At 34.1% G+C, this 20,177-nt stretch overlaps 8 protein-coding genes across 8 annotated transcripts; 4 read left to right on the top strand and 4 right to left on the bottom strand. All coding sequences in view use genetic code 12, as the record gives it.

Moving 5' to 3' along the window:
* Positions 1–27: 27 nt before the first annotated feature.
* DFJ63DRAFT_311574 (uncharacterized protein) lies at positions 28–1,245 on the bottom strand (the record flags this gene model as incomplete). The annotated part of the gene is made up of 1 exon (XM_064905791.1): positions 28–1,245. The coding sequence occupies one exon, from the start codon at positions 1,243–1,245 to the stop codon at positions 28–30; it is 1,218 nt and encodes a 405-aa protein (XP_064763579.1).
* Positions 1,246–1,349: 104 nt separating this feature from the next.
* Positions 1,350–2,145, top strand: DFJ63DRAFT_67613 (uncharacterized protein). Its single transcript, XM_064909051.1, has one exon. It carries the CDS (start codon positions 1,455–1,457, stop codon positions 2,082–2,084), a length of 630 nt encoding a protein of 209 aa, XP_064763578.1. The 5' UTR covers positions 1,350–1,454; the 3' UTR covers positions 2,085–2,145.
* On the bottom strand, positions 2,146–4,806 carry DFJ63DRAFT_67623 (uncharacterized protein). The gene has a single exon (XM_064909053.1). It carries the CDS (start codon positions 4,646–4,648, stop codon positions 2,207–2,209), a length of 2,442 nt encoding a protein of 813 aa, XP_064763577.1. The 5' UTR covers positions 4,649–4,806; the 3' UTR covers positions 2,146–2,206.
* Positions 4,806–5,937, top strand: DFJ63DRAFT_67667 (putative acireductone synthase). The gene has a single exon (XM_064909055.1). The coding sequence runs from the start codon at positions 4,964–4,966 to the stop codon at positions 5,693–5,695; it is 732 nt and encodes a 243-aa protein (XP_064763576.1). The 5' UTR covers positions 4,806–4,963; the 3' UTR covers positions 5,696–5,937.
* On the bottom strand, positions 5,757–7,164 carry RAD23 (Rad23p). Its single transcript, XM_064909050.1, has one exon. The coding sequence runs from the start codon at positions 7,022–7,024 to the stop codon at positions 5,819–5,821; it is 1,206 nt and encodes a 401-aa protein (XP_064763575.1). The 5' UTR covers positions 7,025–7,164; the 3' UTR covers positions 5,757–5,818.
* RAD7 (UV-damaged DNA-binding protein) lies at positions 7,148–9,392 on the top strand. Its single transcript, XM_064906840.1, has one exon. The coding sequence runs from the start codon at positions 7,387–7,389 to the stop codon at positions 9,307–9,309; it is 1,923 nt and encodes a 640-aa protein (XP_064763574.1). The 5' UTR covers positions 7,148–7,386; the 3' UTR covers positions 9,310–9,392.
* Positions 9,387–11,531, bottom strand: PRP39 (Prp39p; the record flags this gene model as incomplete). Its single annotated transcript, XM_064907924.1, has 1 exon — positions 9,387–11,531. One exon carries the CDS (start codon positions 11,529–11,531, stop codon positions 9,387–9,389), a length of 2,145 nt encoding a protein of 714 aa, XP_064763573.1.
* Positions 11,532–11,965: 434 nt separating this feature from the next.
* DFJ63DRAFT_67643 (uncharacterized protein) lies at positions 11,966–13,745 on the top strand. Its single transcript, XM_064909054.1, has 2 exons — positions 11,966–12,431; positions 12,482–13,745. Exons 1-2 carry the CDS (start codon positions 12,400–12,402, stop codon positions 13,437–13,439), a joined length of 990 nt encoding a protein of 329 aa, XP_064763572.1. The 5' UTR covers positions 11,966–12,399; the 3' UTR covers positions 13,440–13,745.
* Positions 13,746–20,177: the final 6,432 nt, after the last annotated feature.

Here is a 20,177-nt window from a genome sequence, read left to right as displayed (position 1 = left end):
TTATTTATTTTATGGGTTGGCCATTTATCATTTCCAAAGTTTTCTCTTTGAAGTAGTTTTCTTTTTCAGTTTTACCTTTTTTAAATTTTCAAATATTTCATCACGTCTTAATTTTTGACTATATCCAATTAAATTCTGAACTACATTTTCATAAATTTCAAAATCTTTATGTAATTCATTACTATTTTCAATCCAACAACTGGCTAATTCTTGTAATTGTTGATAATTGGATCGTAATTGTTGTAATTTCGTTTGAATGAATTGATCACCATCTTCTTCATTAGTAGTCATACTACCATCGGGACTACTCTGTTTATTATCGCCTCCCCCTCCTTGCGACTCCAAGAATTGTCGAGATGAATGATCTAAATTATCAGTTTCAATACGGGATAAAATCTCATTAGTCTGTTGTAATCTTTGTTGCTTTTCTTCATTCGTTATATTCAAACTTGAAAATTGAGGAATATTAAATTGATCCCAATGTATATCCTTAGCACTGATAGATTTACGACGATTATGTGTAGGATTGACTCCAATATTAGAACTATCAATCATATTACTACTGCCTTCTTTACTTAATCCACTATGAATGGTGTTTGTACTATCATTTATACGAGGAGGTGCGTTTGATATTTCATCTAAATTTATCGGTATACCAAGTTTGATAAGTAAATTATGACGAATGTTCAGTCGTATCCAATTGGATGGTCGTAAATGGGGCATAGTTGATAATTGATTAAATATGATTTCTGATCGATCTGATAATAATTTGGACTCTTTATTAATGTCTTTTTGATCATGTTGGAATTTAGTAGAATCATCTGAGAATACGGTATCTAATACAGTATCAAGTTTAGATAAGAATAATGATTCATCTTGAAAAGTACTTTCTGGAAAGGTGGTGGATAATATGGATTTGGTATGTACTGGTTCAGACACCATTGTAGTATTTGATTCAAATGATTCAACTTGTTGAGGTTCATCGAATGATGCATCATCAAACGATCCAAAATCGTCATCGTCGTCGTCATCTTCCTCTTCCTTTACCTCATCGTGTATCACTCCGTTGGTTTCTTCTCCATTGAACTCGTCAACGTCCGCTTTGGCATCCTCCACCAGATGTTCTCCATTAGTTTGCTCTACCACCACTGAAGAAGAAACCTGTTCTTCTTCAGCCACAATTGGTATGTTATCTGATGTTCCAACTATCTCACTACCATCTGAATCTATCTCTTCATGACTCATATTAGCCCAACGTGTCGATACACCAAGATCTTTCGTTGTTCCTTTCTCTGACGTTACTGTTTTTTTTATTTACGTTTGTTCGATTTAGAAAAGCTCACCTTTTTTTTTCGTTATGCTAAATTGGTTTAAGCTGCGATTATCTTTAATTTTTGCATTAATCATCAGCATCACCAACTCCAGCTAGATTCTTTAGGAACTATATATAACAAATGGATAAGAGGTTGATACTATTCTCAGTAGGGAATCCAGGTCCATCAAACAGACATTCAACAGGTCATTTGATGTTAAAAGAATTAGTCAGTTATTTTGATGTAAAACAACTTCAGAAGAAATCACCACTTTATTCCATAACTTCGAATGATGATCATAGTTTGATATTGGTTAAATCAAATAGTTATATGAACGATTCAGGTAAGGCATTCAAGAAATTCATTGAATCTGAAAGAATCAACCTTGCTTCCACTGAGAATTTGATCCTTATTCTATATGATGATTTCGAGAATAAAATTGGTAATGTTAAATTATCTACTTTTAAGAACCATGAATCCCATAATGGGATCAAAAGCATTCAAACAAGTTTAACCCAAGCGAATAATAATAATAATGGTGTGGTGTTTAATCTAGGGATAGGGATTGGTCCTAAGCCAAACAATGCATCACGAGATACGATGGCGTCTTGGGTACTATCTGATTTTAAACTTGAAGAGAAACAAATCATCGAAACAGTTGGTTTAGATGTTTTGACTACATACTTAGGGGAGATTATAGAAGTTAATGGAGATATAAAGGATTGTAATAAATTCAATGCTCACATGGCAAAGATGTTAAAAGGTAATTAATAGAGGGATATAAGGTAACGATAAACGTAAAAAAGTCATAAATTAAAGTCATTCATTAGTAAAGTCTATAGAATAATATGTAATTAATTAATTAATAATAATAATACAATGTAAATATTTGATTAAAATACCGTATTTCGTCTTCTTCTACTGAAGGTCGAATTATCAAATATTGATCTTATAAAGTTCTTCTTACCAGTTTCTTCAGCATCAGAACTGGAATGTTCATCTGTCACACTACTACTCTCATATTCTTCCCCATCATCCTCATCATCATCAGGCACGTAATCATCATCATCCTCTTCTTCATCATCGGCACTATTGCCTGCATTAATTTCATCCAAGATATCACCAAGTTCAATTCTTTGTTCAGATAATGATTTCCTAAATGCTATCTCAGTATGATCTCCTTCGAAATCATCATCGTCATCAAGATCTTCCCCATCATCTTCATATACAGGTTGATAAAATTCAAAATCATTTTGAACCTCACTAGATGAAAATACAGGTTGTTTCGTTTCATTTGATAATCTCGATAAAGTTCTTCCCTTCTCAATTGCTTTCTCGATGCTCGATCTATGTTTTATGAATAATAATCTTGGAAACATCGATTTTTCCCCCTTTAAGATCATTTCCGCTAATCTTTCTTCAGTTGGATCACTTAAAATATACCAAAAATCAACTAATCTATTCCTAGGCCAGATAGTAATAGCACCAGAAAATCTTTGTAAAAAGATATTCAGCCAATCTTGTTCCATAACATGAGGTAATAAATCCAATGATTTTATCAATCTTAACCATTTTGTAATTTCCAATTTCAAAAGTTGTTCTAAAGCAGCAGCAATGAATCCTCCTCTTAAATAAGCATATTTTTCATTATAAGTTCTACTTCTTGGACTAGCAACTGGTCTACCAACTGTACCCTTTGGAGCAAAGAAAAATAAGGAAATATGAGGATTAACTTGAGAAACAATAGGGAAATTGACATTATAATAAGTATTCAATGAATCAATAGGAATATCAGTACGTAAAGATCCATCTCTCCATTTATTACCTAATGAGAATGGAACCACTTGATTATTATTAGGATTTTTCATCATTAGGACCACTGGATTTAAGATACCCGGAACAGCTGCTGAAGCTAATAATGATGACCAAATAATACAATTAGGTGAAGTGATACTATTACATAAAATCACAGGTGAATGAGGATCTGAAGGAACGGTTGAAACATTCAATTTCCGTCCCGTACGTTCATAAGCTTCCTGGAAAGTAGTTGAACCACGAGTGAAAAAACATGATTTACGAGCCCAAGTAACAGCATCAAACATTGCACCAGTTACCCAAAGTCGTGGCATCCAAATATACCATGGATCTTCACAAGCAGTAATCTTTCGAGCTAATTCTGGTACTAAAAGTTTACTTAATTCTTCATCGGTTCTCGTACATGCGAGGGCCGCTACCAAACCACCACATGATGTGCCTGATATAACAGTTGGTAATAAATCATTATCAAGTAATGCTTTGACAATCCCAAAATGAGTATAAGCAAAACAAGCACCTCCACTAAGACATAAAGCAGTTTTACCATAATTCTTCAGTACAATTCTAAAGAATTTTCTTCTTGTAGATTGAGATAATTGACTTGATTCACTGATTTTATTAATACTTAGCACCACTTCTTGATAATATTCACTTACCAAATATTTGGTTCCATAATAACGATGAGAATATAATTGTCTATTTTCGATACCAGCGAAATTTGACTTTATACAACCTTGTAAAAATAACATTAAATCCTCATCTCTATTACTTTCTCTTAAAGCTTTCAATCTCATTATGGTTAATTGGATGGTTTTAGAATCATAATATGAAAATCGAGGGTTTTCAGACCATTTATCAAGATTAAGATACTTATCTAATTCAAGAGCATTATGAATCCATTCTTGATAACTTGTTGAACCTCGTAATCTATCTCTTAATCTTTTCCTATGTCCTGTCCATGTAAAGTAATATTCCAGCAATGCAACATATAATCTGATAGATAAATAAATAGCTCCAAGGAATATAATCCATAATAGGACTAATATTAATAAGGGCCATCGCAATATTGTGTAACTAATACTATTGCGAAATTCATTTCGTAAATTCTTAAATGGTGATGAACCTGATGATTTAGGTTTAGATCTAGGTCTGATTGATTTCCTCCTTCCATGTGATTTCGATTGTCTTCTTGATCCAGGACTGGATGAAGTAACATTATTCGTAAGGGGGAACCAATCATTTTTGGAAGTGATGAGATCTGGCTTGATAACAGGTGTTAATGAGATTGCTGATTGCTCACCATCCACGTCAGTGATTTGATCTGCTTCTGCAAGAGCTGCTTCCTCGGGGAAGTCAGCATACAGTGAAGCTCGACTTAACCAGTCTGCTCCTGAAGGTGTGGTTGGAGATGTTTCCAGATCATCTTCTTCCCACACTAATGCTTTTGCAAATGAATGGATATGGTCTTCATTAATATATGTCTTATCTTCTTCAAATAACGGTAGTCTTTCCGCTGTCATAGTATGCTATAGATGAATGTACTTCCTCAGTTCTTATCAAAAAGGTATCTTGAAAAGAAACACTGAAGAAAGAAACAAAGTTGTACTCTAATTTCAGATAAGATAACAGCTGCATATATTTATAACGTTATTTTTGAAACGATACTGTGATTTTTAGATGTTTTTTTTTTTCCTTTAGTGCGCTGTTGGGACCTTTAAGTTTTAGCGTATGAAAAATTGCAAGTATCACCAAAATCTGTAACCTAAACTTTAAACCACCAGTTTCAATTGATCAAAACAGGGCTTCAAAGAGGGAGAGAGATTGAGAGTGGAGATATGATGGTAGATACTTTAGTGTTGGATATTGAGGGAACAGTATGTCCCATTACCTTTGTTAAGGATAATTTATTCCCATATTTTATTGAGAAATTTCCCACGTTTATTACAAACATTGAATTCCCATTATCATCAACTTTAGAAGATCCAATTGTTCAGATCTTATCTCAATTGCCTTCAGACATCAAGGAATCATCGAGTAACATCATCAATCATTTCAAAGATTTAGTGGCTAAAGATATTAAAGATCCTATATTGAAATCTTTACAAGGATTCATTTGGAAATTAGGGTATGAAAATGGAGAATTGAAAGCTCCAGTCTATCCTGATTCAATCAAATTCATTGAATCATACCCTTCAACTACGCAAAAGATTTATATTTATTCTTCAGGAAGTATTAAAGCTCAAATCTTATTGTTTGCCTATGTTAAAGATCCAAATACTGATGATAAATCCCTTGATTTAAATCCTCAATTAAGTGGTTATTTCGATATAACCACCGCAGGTTATAAGACTGAATCAAGTTCATATGAGAAAATCTTACAAGAAATCAATAAAGTCAACGATCCTCAATCAGTTTTATTCTTAAGTGATAATGTTAAAGAAGTTTCTGCAGCTATTAAAGCTGGTATGCAAAGTTATATTGTTGAAAGACCAGGTAATGCACCTTTAACAGAAGATGATAGAAAGACTTATACAGTCATTAAAAGTTTAGATGAATTAAAACTCTAAGTTTTACAAATTATAATTAGCTAATGTACATTAATATATTTTTGACATAAAAAAAAAAACTAAAGTTTTTCTACATCAGTTAACAAAACAGATGGCTAATACAGATAAAGAAGATTATGATGTTTACATATCTCTAAATAATATATCAGCTGCAATTTCTTCATTCTTATCGCAAGCTAAATAGACTTGAATAACCAAATCTCTTTCAAATCCTAATTCACATAATCTATTTATAGCATTTTGATCTTGTTCTGTTAATGGAATACGGACAGTTCCTTCTGGATCATTACCACCTTCACCAATAGCACCTTCATCACCTTCAACTTCAAACCCTAAATCATCTCCACCAGCTCCTAAAAATGTTCTTATAAATGCTTCTGGATCTTGTTGTATTAATTGAGCAATTTGAGGATTTGATTGACTTAATTGTTCAAGTAATGGTTGAATCAATTCAGGATTGGTTTGTAAAGCTGTTCTTAATAATCTTAATTGTTCATCATCTCCAAATCCAGTTTCATGAGCTCCAGAAGCAGCACCACCACCTCTTTGACTAACTTCACGACCTCCTTGTTGAGCTTGAGCAGCGGCAGCAGCTGCTTCAAATAAGTTTTCTCCATGATCTTCAGTATCCTCTTCTTCTTCATCATCGTCATCATTAGTAGTAGTAACACCTTCCATAGTTGATTCTGCAACTGGAGCTGAACCTGATGCTGATGGTGGAGCTACTTGAGAAGTTGGACGTTGTAATGATTCTGGAATACCAGTTAATAAATATTCGACAGCACGATGAGGATTGTTGAAAGCAGCTCTTAAAGCAGCTTCAACTTGAGGTCTTTCATAACCCATTTCCATAATATTAGCAATAGTAGCTTCTCTTTCACTACCTTGAGTGAATGCTGATCCAGCATCACCACTTTCAACAACGGTTGGGTTAGTGGTAGTAACAGCTGGTGCTTCTGATGTATTGGTAGATGGAGTAGTGGCTGATGCGGTGGCAGATCCTGATCCTGATGCTGTTGTTGATGATTGATCAATTGAAGTGGATGATACTGCTGATGCTGCGGCTGACGGAGTAGTAGTAGTCGCAACAGGGGTTGATTTCTTTGTAGATTTTGAAATCATGAATATGATTGAGTCACCTTCTTTGATTTTAAATGATTCCAAACTTTTATCATCTTGTAAGACTTTACCTGAATAAACAAATTTCAATTGATCAGTTTCACAATCCTTTTGAGCCGCCAATTTTTCTTTTACTGATAATACTGAGTCAGTTAACTCAACTTCAATAGTGACTTTTTGTTTCTTGAAATCCTTAAGAACGATCTGCATGATTAAGTGATGATGATGATGTTGGGATATATCTTGATAATGATAACTACGTCTCTATATCAACAGATCAATCAATCAATCAATCTAATTTATATAGTTCTTAAATCACCAATTGATTGTTGATAAATACTGTAAACTCAATTTGGAAATTTTCTCTATTCTGTTTACGGTCAAAAAAGAAAATTTAAATCGCCACTATTTTTGGATCCTTGTATTATATACAGGAAACTTTGGCCTGCAATCAATTTAGCTTAAACCAGAAAAAGAAGATATAGCGAAGATGATCTATCTACATGGTAAGTTGCCAAACCGTTATCTGAGTTTATTACACAATTTAACAGGTTCCGACGCGTGTATATAGGATGTCACGTAGACTGAGAACTTCAGGAGTTCGTGGTCCGAACTCAGCTTTGACGGAATTCTTAAGGAATGCAGGTATTACTGACGCGTTTAGAGCAAGACGTGAAAGAGAAGCTACTGATGGAGAAAGTACTGCAAATGGCAGTGATCAAGATGTACAAGAGGTATTAGAAGAAGAAGGTGATACTGTGGTGGAAGCTGAAGTAGAAATGATTCCAACAAGGAGAAGATCAAGCAGACGTAATCGGGTAAACGAAGCTGAAGTGGAAGAAGATGAAGAAATCAAGCAAATTAAAATAGCTGCCATAAAGAAACGAAAGATGGCTAAACGAGGTGGTAATGGTGACGATGATGATGAGTTTGATGATCCTGACTTCAGTGAGTTTGAAGATGAAATCGGAACGAATGGTATGAAACGATTTGGTGAAGAAGATACGTGTGTTGATTGTGGTACTACTTTCCATTTAACTGTTTATTCACGGTTCTTAAAGGAGAAACAAGGTTACATTTGTGAAAACTGTAATGAAACTTTGAAAGTGAGAGAAAGAAAAGCAAGAAAGAATCAATTAAATGCTCGTAAAAGAAGAAGAACCTTTGCTCAAGCTTTATTAAATAAATCAGAAGTAAAGATACCTAAACTTCAAGATATCTGTATTAAGAAAATATCAGCTAATATATCTGATGTTGATGCTTTGGGAGATATTGGTCAAGTTAATTTAAATAAATTATCCCAGATCTTATCCAAAAATAGATCCCTTAACGATGATACCATTTCATTATTCTTGAATCCTTCCTTAAAATCAATTGAATTTTGGGATTGTTCAAATGTTGATTCTGATTCCTATTCTAAGATAGCTTCCTTTTGTCCTAATGTTGAATCATTAACTTTATTCATGTGTGGTCAATTACATAATGATAATTTAAAATATTATACTACAAATCTTAAAAACTTAAAAAATCTTTCCTTAAATGGTCCATTTTTAATTAGTGATTCAATGTGGCAGGAATACTTTGAAGAAAGTGGATCTCGATTTGAAAAGTTTGAAATTAGAAATACTCATCGTTTTGGTAATGATTCATTAATAAGTTTATTAGAAAATTCTGGTTCAAAATTATCATCATTAAAATTATCAAGACTAGATGGTCTCGATTCAGAAGCTGTATACGATTTGATTCCTCATTACCTTCTGCCTTCAACTCTAACCGAATTAGAAATCTCCTATCCTCATACAGAAGATATAGTAACCAATGATTTATTAATCAACATTCTTGCTATAACGGGAGAATCATTACAATCTTTAAATGTCGATGGATGTACTTCCTTGACTGACAGGTTTCTTTTGGAAGGTGTGGCTCGATTCTGTCCTAATTTGACTCATTTGTCCATGAAATTATTGGATCAAGTGACTGATGAAGGCTTTGCTCAAGCTTTTGATGAGTTTTCAAAAGTTAACAATGGAGGTTTATTAAGTGTGGATGTAACCAAATGTATTGGATTAAGTGATAATGCCATCTACAGTTTATTAAAACATTCATCACATACACTTATTGAATTAAGTCTAAACTCTCTTCATCAAGTAACAAAAGACTTTTTCTTGCAAGTTTTCACTGATGATTTAACTGCCTTTAAAAAATCAAGATTGGAAATGATAGAACAACAAGGAGATGATGAACCTGAAGATGAAGATGAAGATGGAGATGGAGACCATAAGAAATTACAATACTTCAGTCATGTAAGATTACCATTATTAACTACTTGGGATTGTGGTTTCGTAAGAGCTGTTGATGATGAAATATTAGACTTGATAGGTAAAAGTTGTCCGAAATTGAGTATTCTTGAAGTTTATGGAAACAACAAGTGTACTAGTAAGGCAAACATAGTTGATGGTTTAATGGTTATTGGTCGTCAAAATGATCAAATATAGGTTTTAGTTGTACGTGTATATATGGTATTTACTCTACTGGTTAGGAAATAAATTCAAGAATGATATTTACATTAAAATTATATAGTAGGATAATTAACTGGCATGTTAGCTTTCTCTACATTTTTGAATACTGGGAAAGGAGGTACATCAGGTTTCACTAATGATATCCAATTTCCTGGATTCATTATTCTGTTAGTAATCTCGGGTCTTGCTTCTATTATTATTCCTGGATGCCCATTTTGACTCTTGAATGATTTCAAGATTAAATCTTCTCTATTTGAAGTTGAAGCGGAGTTCTTACCTCTTGAACCTTTGCCTTCTTCTACCTCTCTTATTATGTAGTTGTTATTGGCCAATCTAGTATGAAGGGAGGAATTTTGAACAGGAGAATCCGATGTTTCCAAGTCTTTCTGTATTAGTAACAGTGTATCATGGGTATCATATAAATCAACAAGATTAGCATTTACTATATCATAATGTATATCTATCAAAGCATCTACTGCATTCTTAGGAAGTTGAGTCTCAGTTTTAACATGTTTCATGACTGCATTTAAGTTGGTGATATTGAAATTTATAAATCCTTCAAATTCAACATAAAATTTCCAGAATGAAATTGAACTTTTATAAACTTCTTCTGTGTGATGTTTATTAAAGAATCTCCTAATACCAAGGAAATTTTTCCTTTTCAATAATTCTTGAAGGTATAGCACTGAAACAACAGGAATTGAATCATCATTTAATAAATTTGGAAGCGTGTTTAAGTATACCTTATCTATTCTACCTTTCTTTAATGGAATATATACATCTGTTGACTCATTATGGACTTTTCTTGACTTTGACTCCTGTTCTGTAAAATAATTATTAACTAACTTTTCCAATGTGTTAAAGTATTCCAGTTGATCTAAAGCCTTGCTCCATATGTTAAGTAAGTCTCTAATTGAAACGATGTACTGACTTTTCAAATAAACTTTTGTGTTCTTGGTTCCACTAAAGAGTTTTATCAAATCGAAAAGATACTCATTTGCTACTTCAACCTTGTCACTTTTCAAAAGAAACTTAACATAAAATGATCTTAAATCATTCTCCGTCAAAGGAACAAAGTTATTTATAGATCTGTTATAAACTTCTTTTATTAAGCCAAACTTTTCTGCCTCAGCTAGTTTTATTTTGTTTAAGAATGCAACATATTTCAACCAAATCTTTCCATCGAGACAATTCGGTATCAAAGCTCTTTCAAAGAGACTGACCACATGTTCATAGCCATCCTTAGAGCTGAAATCAAACGCTTTAATTTCATAGTTTAGGTAATTCACCCAATTATCGACAGCAGCATTAATCTCTCCCATGTAAGTCAATGAAAATTCATGGAATGTGAGTGTAGATTCAAATTGCCATTTCGAACTTACTTCTTGTTGAGTGTTATTATGTATTTTCTGAAAATAATCATCAATGATCTGCAGCTTTTCGATAATAGAAAGGGTTTCGTATGACTTTTGATTATATTGAGATACATAGTGATTCAAATCTTTCTCAGGAATCAAATCCTTGATCTTAAATTTCTTATAAATATTGGTGAATTGCTTATAATAACGAGCATATTCATATAATGGATATCTAACAAGTTTGAGGTACAACTTTAAAGAAACTTCAGATGCTTCTTCAATTGAATTTTCAAACTCTAAGATCCTATCCCAAAGTGGATGAGAATTAAAATTGTATCCATTCAATCTCAATGCCTTTTCATATCTATATCTGATGAATCTCTTTTGCTCGTCGTCATTCTTTTCATACGTTAACACTAAAGCATTCAAGTAATCTTGCCAAAGCTCGATTGAATATGGCACTTTCTCTACTGCCGTTTCTAATATTTCTATTGATGATTTATTTCCTCTTAATTTATATTCAAAAATCAGCCATTTTTTCCAATATTCAGATAAATTAGGGAATCTGGACAATAAAGCATCATATCCTTTGATAGTTAATTGATTCAAAAGCTCCATTGTAGACTTCTTGGCAACTGTAGCACTCTGTTCTGCATGAACTCTTTCCAATTCGTTGAATAACGATTCCCACTTACGTATATCATTTGGATCCTTACGAGCTTCTATTGTCAATTCCCCTATTCTACCAAATTCAGATGGCAATCCAGGACCCCCTGACACTTCTGCTGGTGGCAGACTCTCTATGTCAGATCTAAATACAAGCTGTGAAGATGATGACATTTTTGGATCTGTATCTGTCTATCAAAATGGTTAAGGTTTTTACAGTCAAATTTTTTCAAAACAGATTTTTTTTCAGGTATCAGAAAATCAATGGTGATAGTATTCTTTTTGAGTTGATACCTATAACAATTTACAATCATCACCATGATTACGAATATTGAACAGGTTGGATCTATAGTAAAGGAAGTGGTACCGTACGATATACCTGAAAGTGTTCATAGAAAGTTGTTATCCATATTGAAGCCATCTCCATACACCAGTAAAGAAAATGATACCCTGTTGCAAGAAACAACAACTGCAGCTTCAAAGCTACCAATTCTAAACAATGTTGATGTTGCTGATATCGTACGAGCTAACACATTAAGGATCTTATCTGAGAGATCTAATAAAGGTAGTAAATCTTATGAAGCAGGTGACAGTGAAGCTGTGAATCCAGGCGCAACAGTCGATTTAAGTGAAGAACCACAAAAGTATAAAGGCATCGAAACATTAATCCCCAAGAACTTGAAAGATCAATTGGATACCATAGTGATTACACATTTTCCTAATGTTAAGTTGATTGCAGCTGAAAAGATTCTTGAAATATTGCTTGGATCAAGTAGAGGAGGGTATGTGTGGTCAAATTTGAATTATGATTACATCGACAACAGATTATTGTTTGTGAAATTTGATAGAGTAGAAGATGTTAAATGGTTTGTAACCAAGTATGAAAAGGATGTTGGTTCATTATTGATCAATGAGTCAATTAAAATAGTTCACCATCATGAATTATCAAATCAAGACATAGAAACTACGGAATCTACTGATGATATAGATGAGGAAGATATTAGAGTCACATTAAATTCATTACTTTTGAATGTAAAAAACTATGAGAAGGTTTCCAAAAAGACAGGTACTGAAGATTTAGATGAAGTGATGGATTACTATAGCAGATATAAAGTTGATAATAGTGAATTAATAGATGTGCCTAGTAACATGAGAGAGGGGATAGTCAAGGATATTATAAAATTTAGATCTGAAGTATTAAACATAGAGAGAGAAATGCGTAAGAAAGAAATTGAAAATGAAAGAAAGGGAACTAAAGAAAGGTTGAAGAAAATTTATGAAGGCATTAAGGAAACCAATGAAGAAACTGTAGTAAAGTCATCCAAAGACACACCAGAAGTGATAGCAAGAATTGTTGAATTCCCTGAATTAAATGATAAGGAATATGATGCATTCTTAAAAACTGAAGATGAAGAAAGCTTGGAAAAGAATTATATTTTGAAATTGGCACAAATGCAAGCTACAGAATCAATTGAAAGATTACAGTTGGAAAGCACGTTGCAAAAGTTAAAATCTTATGAGCAAGATTTGATAAATAACAAAGAAAGATATTTTAAAGAAATTCAGAAAGCTTCTGAGTTTGATCCAACAGTTGAGGTTTTGAATCGCCAAAAAATGTCACATTTCACTTCTATACTTAAGTTTTATGCTGATGATTACGCAGGATATATGTCAGAAAGAAGCGAAAAGCGCTTAGCTGAAGAGCTTGCTGATAAAGAAATTGAAAAAAATGAATCAGAGTTGAATAAAGATGAAGCAGCTCCATCTGTAAAGAAGATCAAGGTTGAGGCTCAAGTTGACACTGAAGTTGTAGATGAATCAATTGATGACAACGTGTTTGTCATTGCAAAATTACTGCAAGAAGATACTGAAAAGATTAATGAAAAGATTAAGAGTTTGGTAGAGGAATATTTGGGAGAGGTGGATGATACTTTGGTCAACACAATCAGCAAGAATATTACCAAGAACAACCTAGAAGCTAAGGAAGATTTGGTTAAAGACTTATCAGAAGTCTTAGAAGAAGATGCTGAGAGCTTAACTAATGATTTATGGGAATTCATTGAAGCTGAATTCAAAAAGTAAATAATTCTACAATAAATAATATTAATGAAATAAAACTTTAATGAATATAAAATGTAAATATTGTAAAATAACAAAATTAAGCGACAATTTATAAAGTAGATTAATACCAATTATAAATATATCAAGAAAACTGAAAAAAAATGGGAAAATAATAATAAAGGAAAAAGAAGATAATATAATTTTTTTTGGGTTCTAAAGAAATCTTTCTCTCTATTCAAAAATTAAAAAATGAAACTCACAATTGTCGAATATGTAAGTATGGATGGGTGTTCAACTATATCAATCAATAAAAAAACTTATAATACAAAATTGTCTTTTTTATGGGTATAATTATTATGAAGCTCTTATTGATTTACCTATGTTTAATGCTTTGAATAACAATCCTAATCTCTTTTTGAAAGCTACCTAATGAATAAAAATGACAAGCCAACCAATTAGTTATAATATGAGTTGTTAGTATATGTGAAGGGTGATGGTAGATGATACATCAATTGTATTCCAGCAATTTTATGTTTAAGTGAAAAAGGCCAACAACTTTGAATGTTTTAATGCAAGGGTTTCCATTAATTAAAAGGGAAAGAAAATTTCTCTACTATGACTGTAAATGTTCCTTAATGAGCCCAACCTAGTGAGTTTGACTGTTGAACAGGATCTGAAATCCGACCAGAAAATGAACCATTACCGGAATCAACATTTGCGTTACCACCGATTCTGTTGAAGATAGCAGAAAATCCTGAGGATCTTTCTAATATAGAACCATCAGATGGAAGAGCAATATTAGATTCACTATCAGATGGTGGTAATTGGATTGCATTACCTTTTCTAAATCTCTTGAACAATATAGCCATTAATGACATGTATAAACCACAACCAGCTGCAGCACCAATGGTGATACCAGCAATTCTACCTTTATTGGAAGTAGTGGTTGGGTTAGCAGCATCAATAGAACCATTGTTAGAGTTAGAATTGGATGAAGATGTTGTAGTGGAAGAAGTACCAGCAGAAGTATCAAGACCAGTTAATGGAATTCTACTATCTATCAAGTTAGATAATGTTTGTTCAGTTGGATCTGGATTTCTATAAATCAATGAGCCAGGAGTTTGAATAAATTGAGCTAAAGCAGCAACAGAATTACTTGGGAAATAAACTTCAGCAACAGTGATTGTATAAGTAATACCACTAGCAGTAAATGGGATCAATCTTTTAACTGAAACATCAGCATAACTGTTTGCATCGTTAAATGGGAAAGTCAAAGCTTGAGGTAAATATTGGAAAATTTGAGCTGAAGAAACAGAATGTTGAACCACGAATGGATAATTTAATTCTGATTTAAATCCAATATAAACAATTTCATAATCATTACCTGGAGAAGCGGTAGTAGCTGGAGTAATAGCTTTTGGTAATCCAGATGCAACAGGAACAGCACTAGCAGTAGTAATACCTGAATTGGCAGAAGCAGCAGCAGTTGAACCAGTTTCGATAAGTAATTGTGTTGGCAACCAATCAGAAGTATTATCTGTAGCTGCAGTAGTTGGAGCTTGTGTAACACTTGGAGTAACAGTAGATGGAGTAGTATTTGGTCCGGTAGCAGCTGAAGCAGCAGCAGTATTTGGTGATTGAGATACTTCAGCTTGGGATGCAGTTTGTAATTCAGGAGTAGCATTAGTACCAGTAGAAGCATTTGCAGTGGTAGCAGCGGCTTCACTGTTAGTAGCTTGAGAAAGATTTGCATTAGAAGCTGCTTGAGTTTGAGCAGTATTAGTATTTTCAGATTGAGCCGCATTAGAAGCATTTGAAGCTGCTGCAGTGTCTGCAGAGGCTGTAGCAACACTTGCTGGAGAAGTAGTAGGGTTAGTAACATTACCACTAGTAGCAGGAGTATTTTCAGCTTCACTTGCACTATTAGTATTTGCACCAGAAGCAGCTGCTGTATCACTTGCATTTGAAGCAGTTCCAGCAGTAGTTGGAGTTTGAGGTTGACTTTCTAAAGGACCAGTTGTTGAACCAAGTTCACCTGTAGAAGGAGATGCTAATGAAGTACCTGTATCCGATGGAGCACTACCGGTTTCAGTACCTGCTCCAGTATTAGATTCAGCTGGACCACTGGTTGCAGGACCACTGGTTGCGGGACCTGTAGTTGGTTCAGTGGTTGGCTCAGTTGTTGGTCCAGTAACTGGTTCAGAAGCAGTACCGCTAGTTAATGGAGGGGATGATCCTGAAACAGGACCTGTTGTACCAGTTTCACCAGTGGTTGGGCCAGTTGTGCCTGATTCATCTGTACCTGGACCTGTGGTTGGGCCTGAAGTTTCAGATTCATCAGTTGGACTAGTCGTTGGACCAGTTGTGCCTGATTCATCTGTACCTGGACCTGTGGTTGGGCCTGAAGTTTCAGATTCATCAGTTGGACTAGTCGTTGGACCAGTTGTGCCTGATTCATCTGTGCCTGGACCTGTGGTTGGACCTGAAGTTTCAGATTCGTCAGTTGGACTAGTGGTTGGACCAGTAGTACCACCGGTTTCATCAGTTGGGCTTGTGGTTGGACTTCCTCCTGAAACAGATTCAGAATTACCAAGACCAGAAGTTGGTGCAACATCAGTAGTTGGAGAAGTAGTACCATTATCAGTACCACTTGTTTCACCTGTTGCAGGACCAGATTCGGATTCTGGAGAAGTTGGACTTGTTGTATCATCAGTACCAGAACTTAAATCTCCTGTAGTAGGACTGACTAAACTTGTACCATCAGTAGTTGGACTAGTAGTACCAGAACCTGGAGTACCGGGTGTTTCAGTTTCTGAATCACTGCCAGTATCACTATCAGTACCTAAATCACCAGTAGTTGGACTGACTAAACTTGTGCCATCTGTCGTTGGGCTTACAGTTTCACTGCCATTGTCGGTACCGATATCAGCAGTACTTGGAGTAGTAGTAGCTTGACCACTACTTGGAGTATCACCGAGTTGTACAGTATCTGAGTTTGGACTAGTTTCAGATCCAGTTTCAGTATCGGTTGGAGATCCAGTACCTTCAGTTGGAACAGTTTCAGTACCAGAAGATGCTTCAACAGTATCAGATCCAATAGTTGGAGAAGTACCGGTACCAGCAGTAGGAGTTGTAGCATCTGTACCGTCAGTTGGAGTAGTAGCATCTGTACCATCGGTTGGAATAGTAGTTCCAGAACCATCAGTTGGAAGTTCTGTATCACTGAGTTGAGTGGTGGTTGGACCAACTGTTGGAGTGGTGGTATCAGTTGGAGAAGTACCAGTTTCAGTATCACCACTTGGAACATCACCAAGAATTGGAGTACTGGAGTCAACACTTCCTGAATCAGTACCAGTTTCAGTAGTGTCGGTATTAGTGGTACCAGTTTCAGCCGTATCAGTATTATCAGTAGTACCAGTTTCAGCAGTATCGGTATTAGAAGTAGTACCAGTTTCAGCAGTGTCAGTATTATCAGTAGTACCAGTTTCGGTGTCAGCAGTATCAGTATTAGGAATAGTACCAGTTTCAGTGTCAGCAGTATCGGTATTATCAGTAGTACCAGTTTCAGCACTATCAGTGTTATCGGTAGTACCAGTTTCAGCAGTGTCAGTGTTATCGGTAGTACCAGTTTCAGCAGTGTCAGTGTTATCGGTAGTACCAGTTTCAGCAGTGTCAGTGTTATCGGTAGTACCAGTTTCAGCAGTGTCAGTGTTATCGGTAGTACCAGTTTCAGCAGTATCGGTATTGCTGGTAGTACCTTCATCTTCACCAGTACCAAGAAGAGGAGTGGTTTCACTATCAGCTGGAGAAGTGGTATCAGTGTCAGCTGTATCAGAACCAGTATCAACGGTAGTAGCAGAAGTAGGTACAGAAGTGGTTGGAGCAGTAGTTGGAGTAGTCGTATCTGTGTTTGAAGTGGTTGGATTTCCAGTTGGACTGTCACTAGTTGGACTGGTTGTACTTTGAGTGGTTGGAGTAGTAGTATCTGGACTACCTGTGTCTGAACTTTCAGTAGTTGGATTGGTAGTTGGACTATTAGTAGATGTAGTACCTGAAACCGTATTACTGTCTTGTAATTTTTCACTTCCACTTCCAGTATTAAAACTTAAACCTGAATCAGTCTCACTATCTGAAGGAGCAGAAGGACTATATGTTGAGTAGGTTGGTTGAGAATAACTTGGGCCAGTGTAACTTGGAGATGACTTACTTGGACCTGTATAAGAAGGTGGTGAATATGTTGGTGGTGAATAGGTTGGACCAGTATAAGTTGGAGGTGAATATGTTGGATAAGAATACGTAGGGTAAGAATACGTTGGATAAGAATATGTTGGACCAGTATAAGTAGGTGGTGAATAAGTAGGACCAGTATATGTTGGATAAGAACTAGTTGTTGGTGAATGAGTTGTTGGTGAATAAGTTGGTGGAGAATAAGTTGGATAAGAATAAGTTGGGAAATAATAAGATGGATAAGAATAAGTTGGATACTCACCATAAGGAAAGGAATAAGGATCGGCGACTCCACTTATAGATTGAGCTGATGAAGTTGCTACTGAAGAAGCTGGAGTTGCAGATGATGAAATATCCTCATTTAGACTACTTATTAAAGCATTATATCTTGACATGAAAGCATTTACTGAAACTGAACTACTAGTGGTTGTGGTTGGGGTAGAAGTTGATGAAGTGGTTGCTTGATTACCTCCTTTTGAATCGGTGGATGCTGCATAAGTTGAACTTAATAAAGCTGATATTATAATGGCAGTATTTAATTTCATATTGGAATAAAAGCTTATGCTGTGATATAATTATGGATTTTTTTAAATGCAAACGAGATTAGTTAAATCTTAGGTATGAATTAAGGATTGAAAGAAGGACTGTAGTTGGAATATACTTGAAATAGATTGGTTTCTAAGAAAGAAAAAAGTGTAAGATAAGAAAGATAAGATTAAACTTTCTTAAATCAAATTGTTTGATTGAGTTAAAATTGAAGACTTAAACAAATTATTATTGAAGTTTTTGAAAATTATTAAGATTAAATTTTAATTAGAATCGATGATATTATTTTTGATTAATTGATTTGATTCAATGAAGCATATGAAGTCTATAAATAGAAAGGATGAATAAGGGTATTGAAAATAAGTGAATGATTAATCGATTAAATGAATAACTGATTGTTTGGTTTACTATTGGAATAGGTTTATGATATGCTACGGAAAGGAAATCTCAAATCAAATGATAATAAAGATGAGGATTAAAATTAAAATGAAATGGAAATGAAAAACGAGTGAATGAATGAATGGATTGATTGATGGATGATGAATCGTTCTCAATAATTTACTTTAAATGTTAACAAATAAGTGAATATGTGTTAAGTTTCAATTAGAATCAACAAAACTAGGTGTATGATATACAAAAAAGTTGTTGTATAATGGGATGATGATATGACCCTTTTGTTTATGTTTTATGAATCTTGCTAAGGGTAATAAGACAAGCCTTTTTTTAATACTGACAAAAGATCACACACAAATGAATATGAAGGTGATAATGATGTCCAGTAGTGGATGAAAGGGATGTATATATGGTAAGGAAGCAAGGGTTGAGGATGGGTTTGAAAGGTTGAATAGTGATTGTTGTTTTTAAGGATAAAATTTTTAATTGGTGATAATTCTGTGTATATAAAGGTGAGAGACGACCAAAGAAAAAGAGAAAAGCTGTTTAAAACGAAAACCACTCACAAACTCAAAAAAAAAATTAAAAAATTTAAAAAAAAAAAAAAAAAAGAACGAAAATAAATAATAAAAAATATTAAAATATACATAAAAAATAAAAATGTCGCACATCCAATAATAAAAAAAGAAACAAAAAGATAAATAATATTCAAAAAAGTGAGATTTGGTTTGTCTCAATATAATTATTGTTCTATTTTTTTGGTAGGCGGTAAAACATTTTTAGACGGTTGAATGATATTGATTACATTCCGTTTAATCGCATCTTTAATTCGCCTTTTAATCTCCTCATTGAAAGGAGGTGTGTAGACAATAATCAGTTCATTCATTCAACACGTAATTCGTATTAGAAAAAGACAAGCAAATATGCTCAATTGGAGGGATCAAACCTACAGGTTATACTTTAATTAATGTTTTGGTTCAAGCCTTCTTCTTAGTTTAAGGGTTGCTAGTTATATGGTGGAGGGAGGAAGGAAGGAATAAATAATGGTGGAGGGGGGGTCGTGTCGTGTCGTGTCGTATCGTATCGTATCTAACTGTTCTGAATTAAATCCCATTTTCCACATAGGTTATATACAGTCTCACTGTAAATGTTCTCTGTCTAATATATTATACACTATAAAGGTTGGTCAATATACACTCCCTTGTTTACAATATTGATTAAAATAGGTTACGGTGTGGGTATATACAGGATGGTGGAGGGCTGTTTCATACTAAATTTCTTTTTTTTTATGAATTCATGCAAGTGTTGTCGTCATTGTCTGTTAACAATGGAGGGGGGCAGCATTTTGCGGATGAACTAACCCAAAAGTGTATAAAAACACGAAAAATAAAAATGTAGAAATGAAGAATGTCGTTTTTTAACATTTATTTTTTTATTTTTATTATTTATTTTTGGGTTGATTGATTGTTTAAATCTTTTGATTTTCAGTTTAGTCTAAGGTTAAATAAATACATCTCATTCGTCTATAAATCATAATTTACACAGTATGAATAGGGCTAAAATCACAGTCTTTTCGATGTCATTAGTTGATAC

The sequence above is a fragment of the Scheffersomyces coipomensis genome, assembly GCF_036884675.1.
Source record: "Scheffersomyces coipomensis strain NRRL Y-17651 chromosome Unknown DFJ63scaffold_2, whole genome shotgun sequence".
In the NCBI taxonomy this organism is placed as follows: Eukaryota; Fungi; Ascomycota; class Pichiomycetes; order Serinales; family Debaryomycetaceae; genus Scheffersomyces; species Scheffersomyces coipomensis.
The sequence above is the reverse complement of the archived record's forward strand: the minus strand, read 5'-3'. Positions and strand labels throughout refer to the sequence as shown.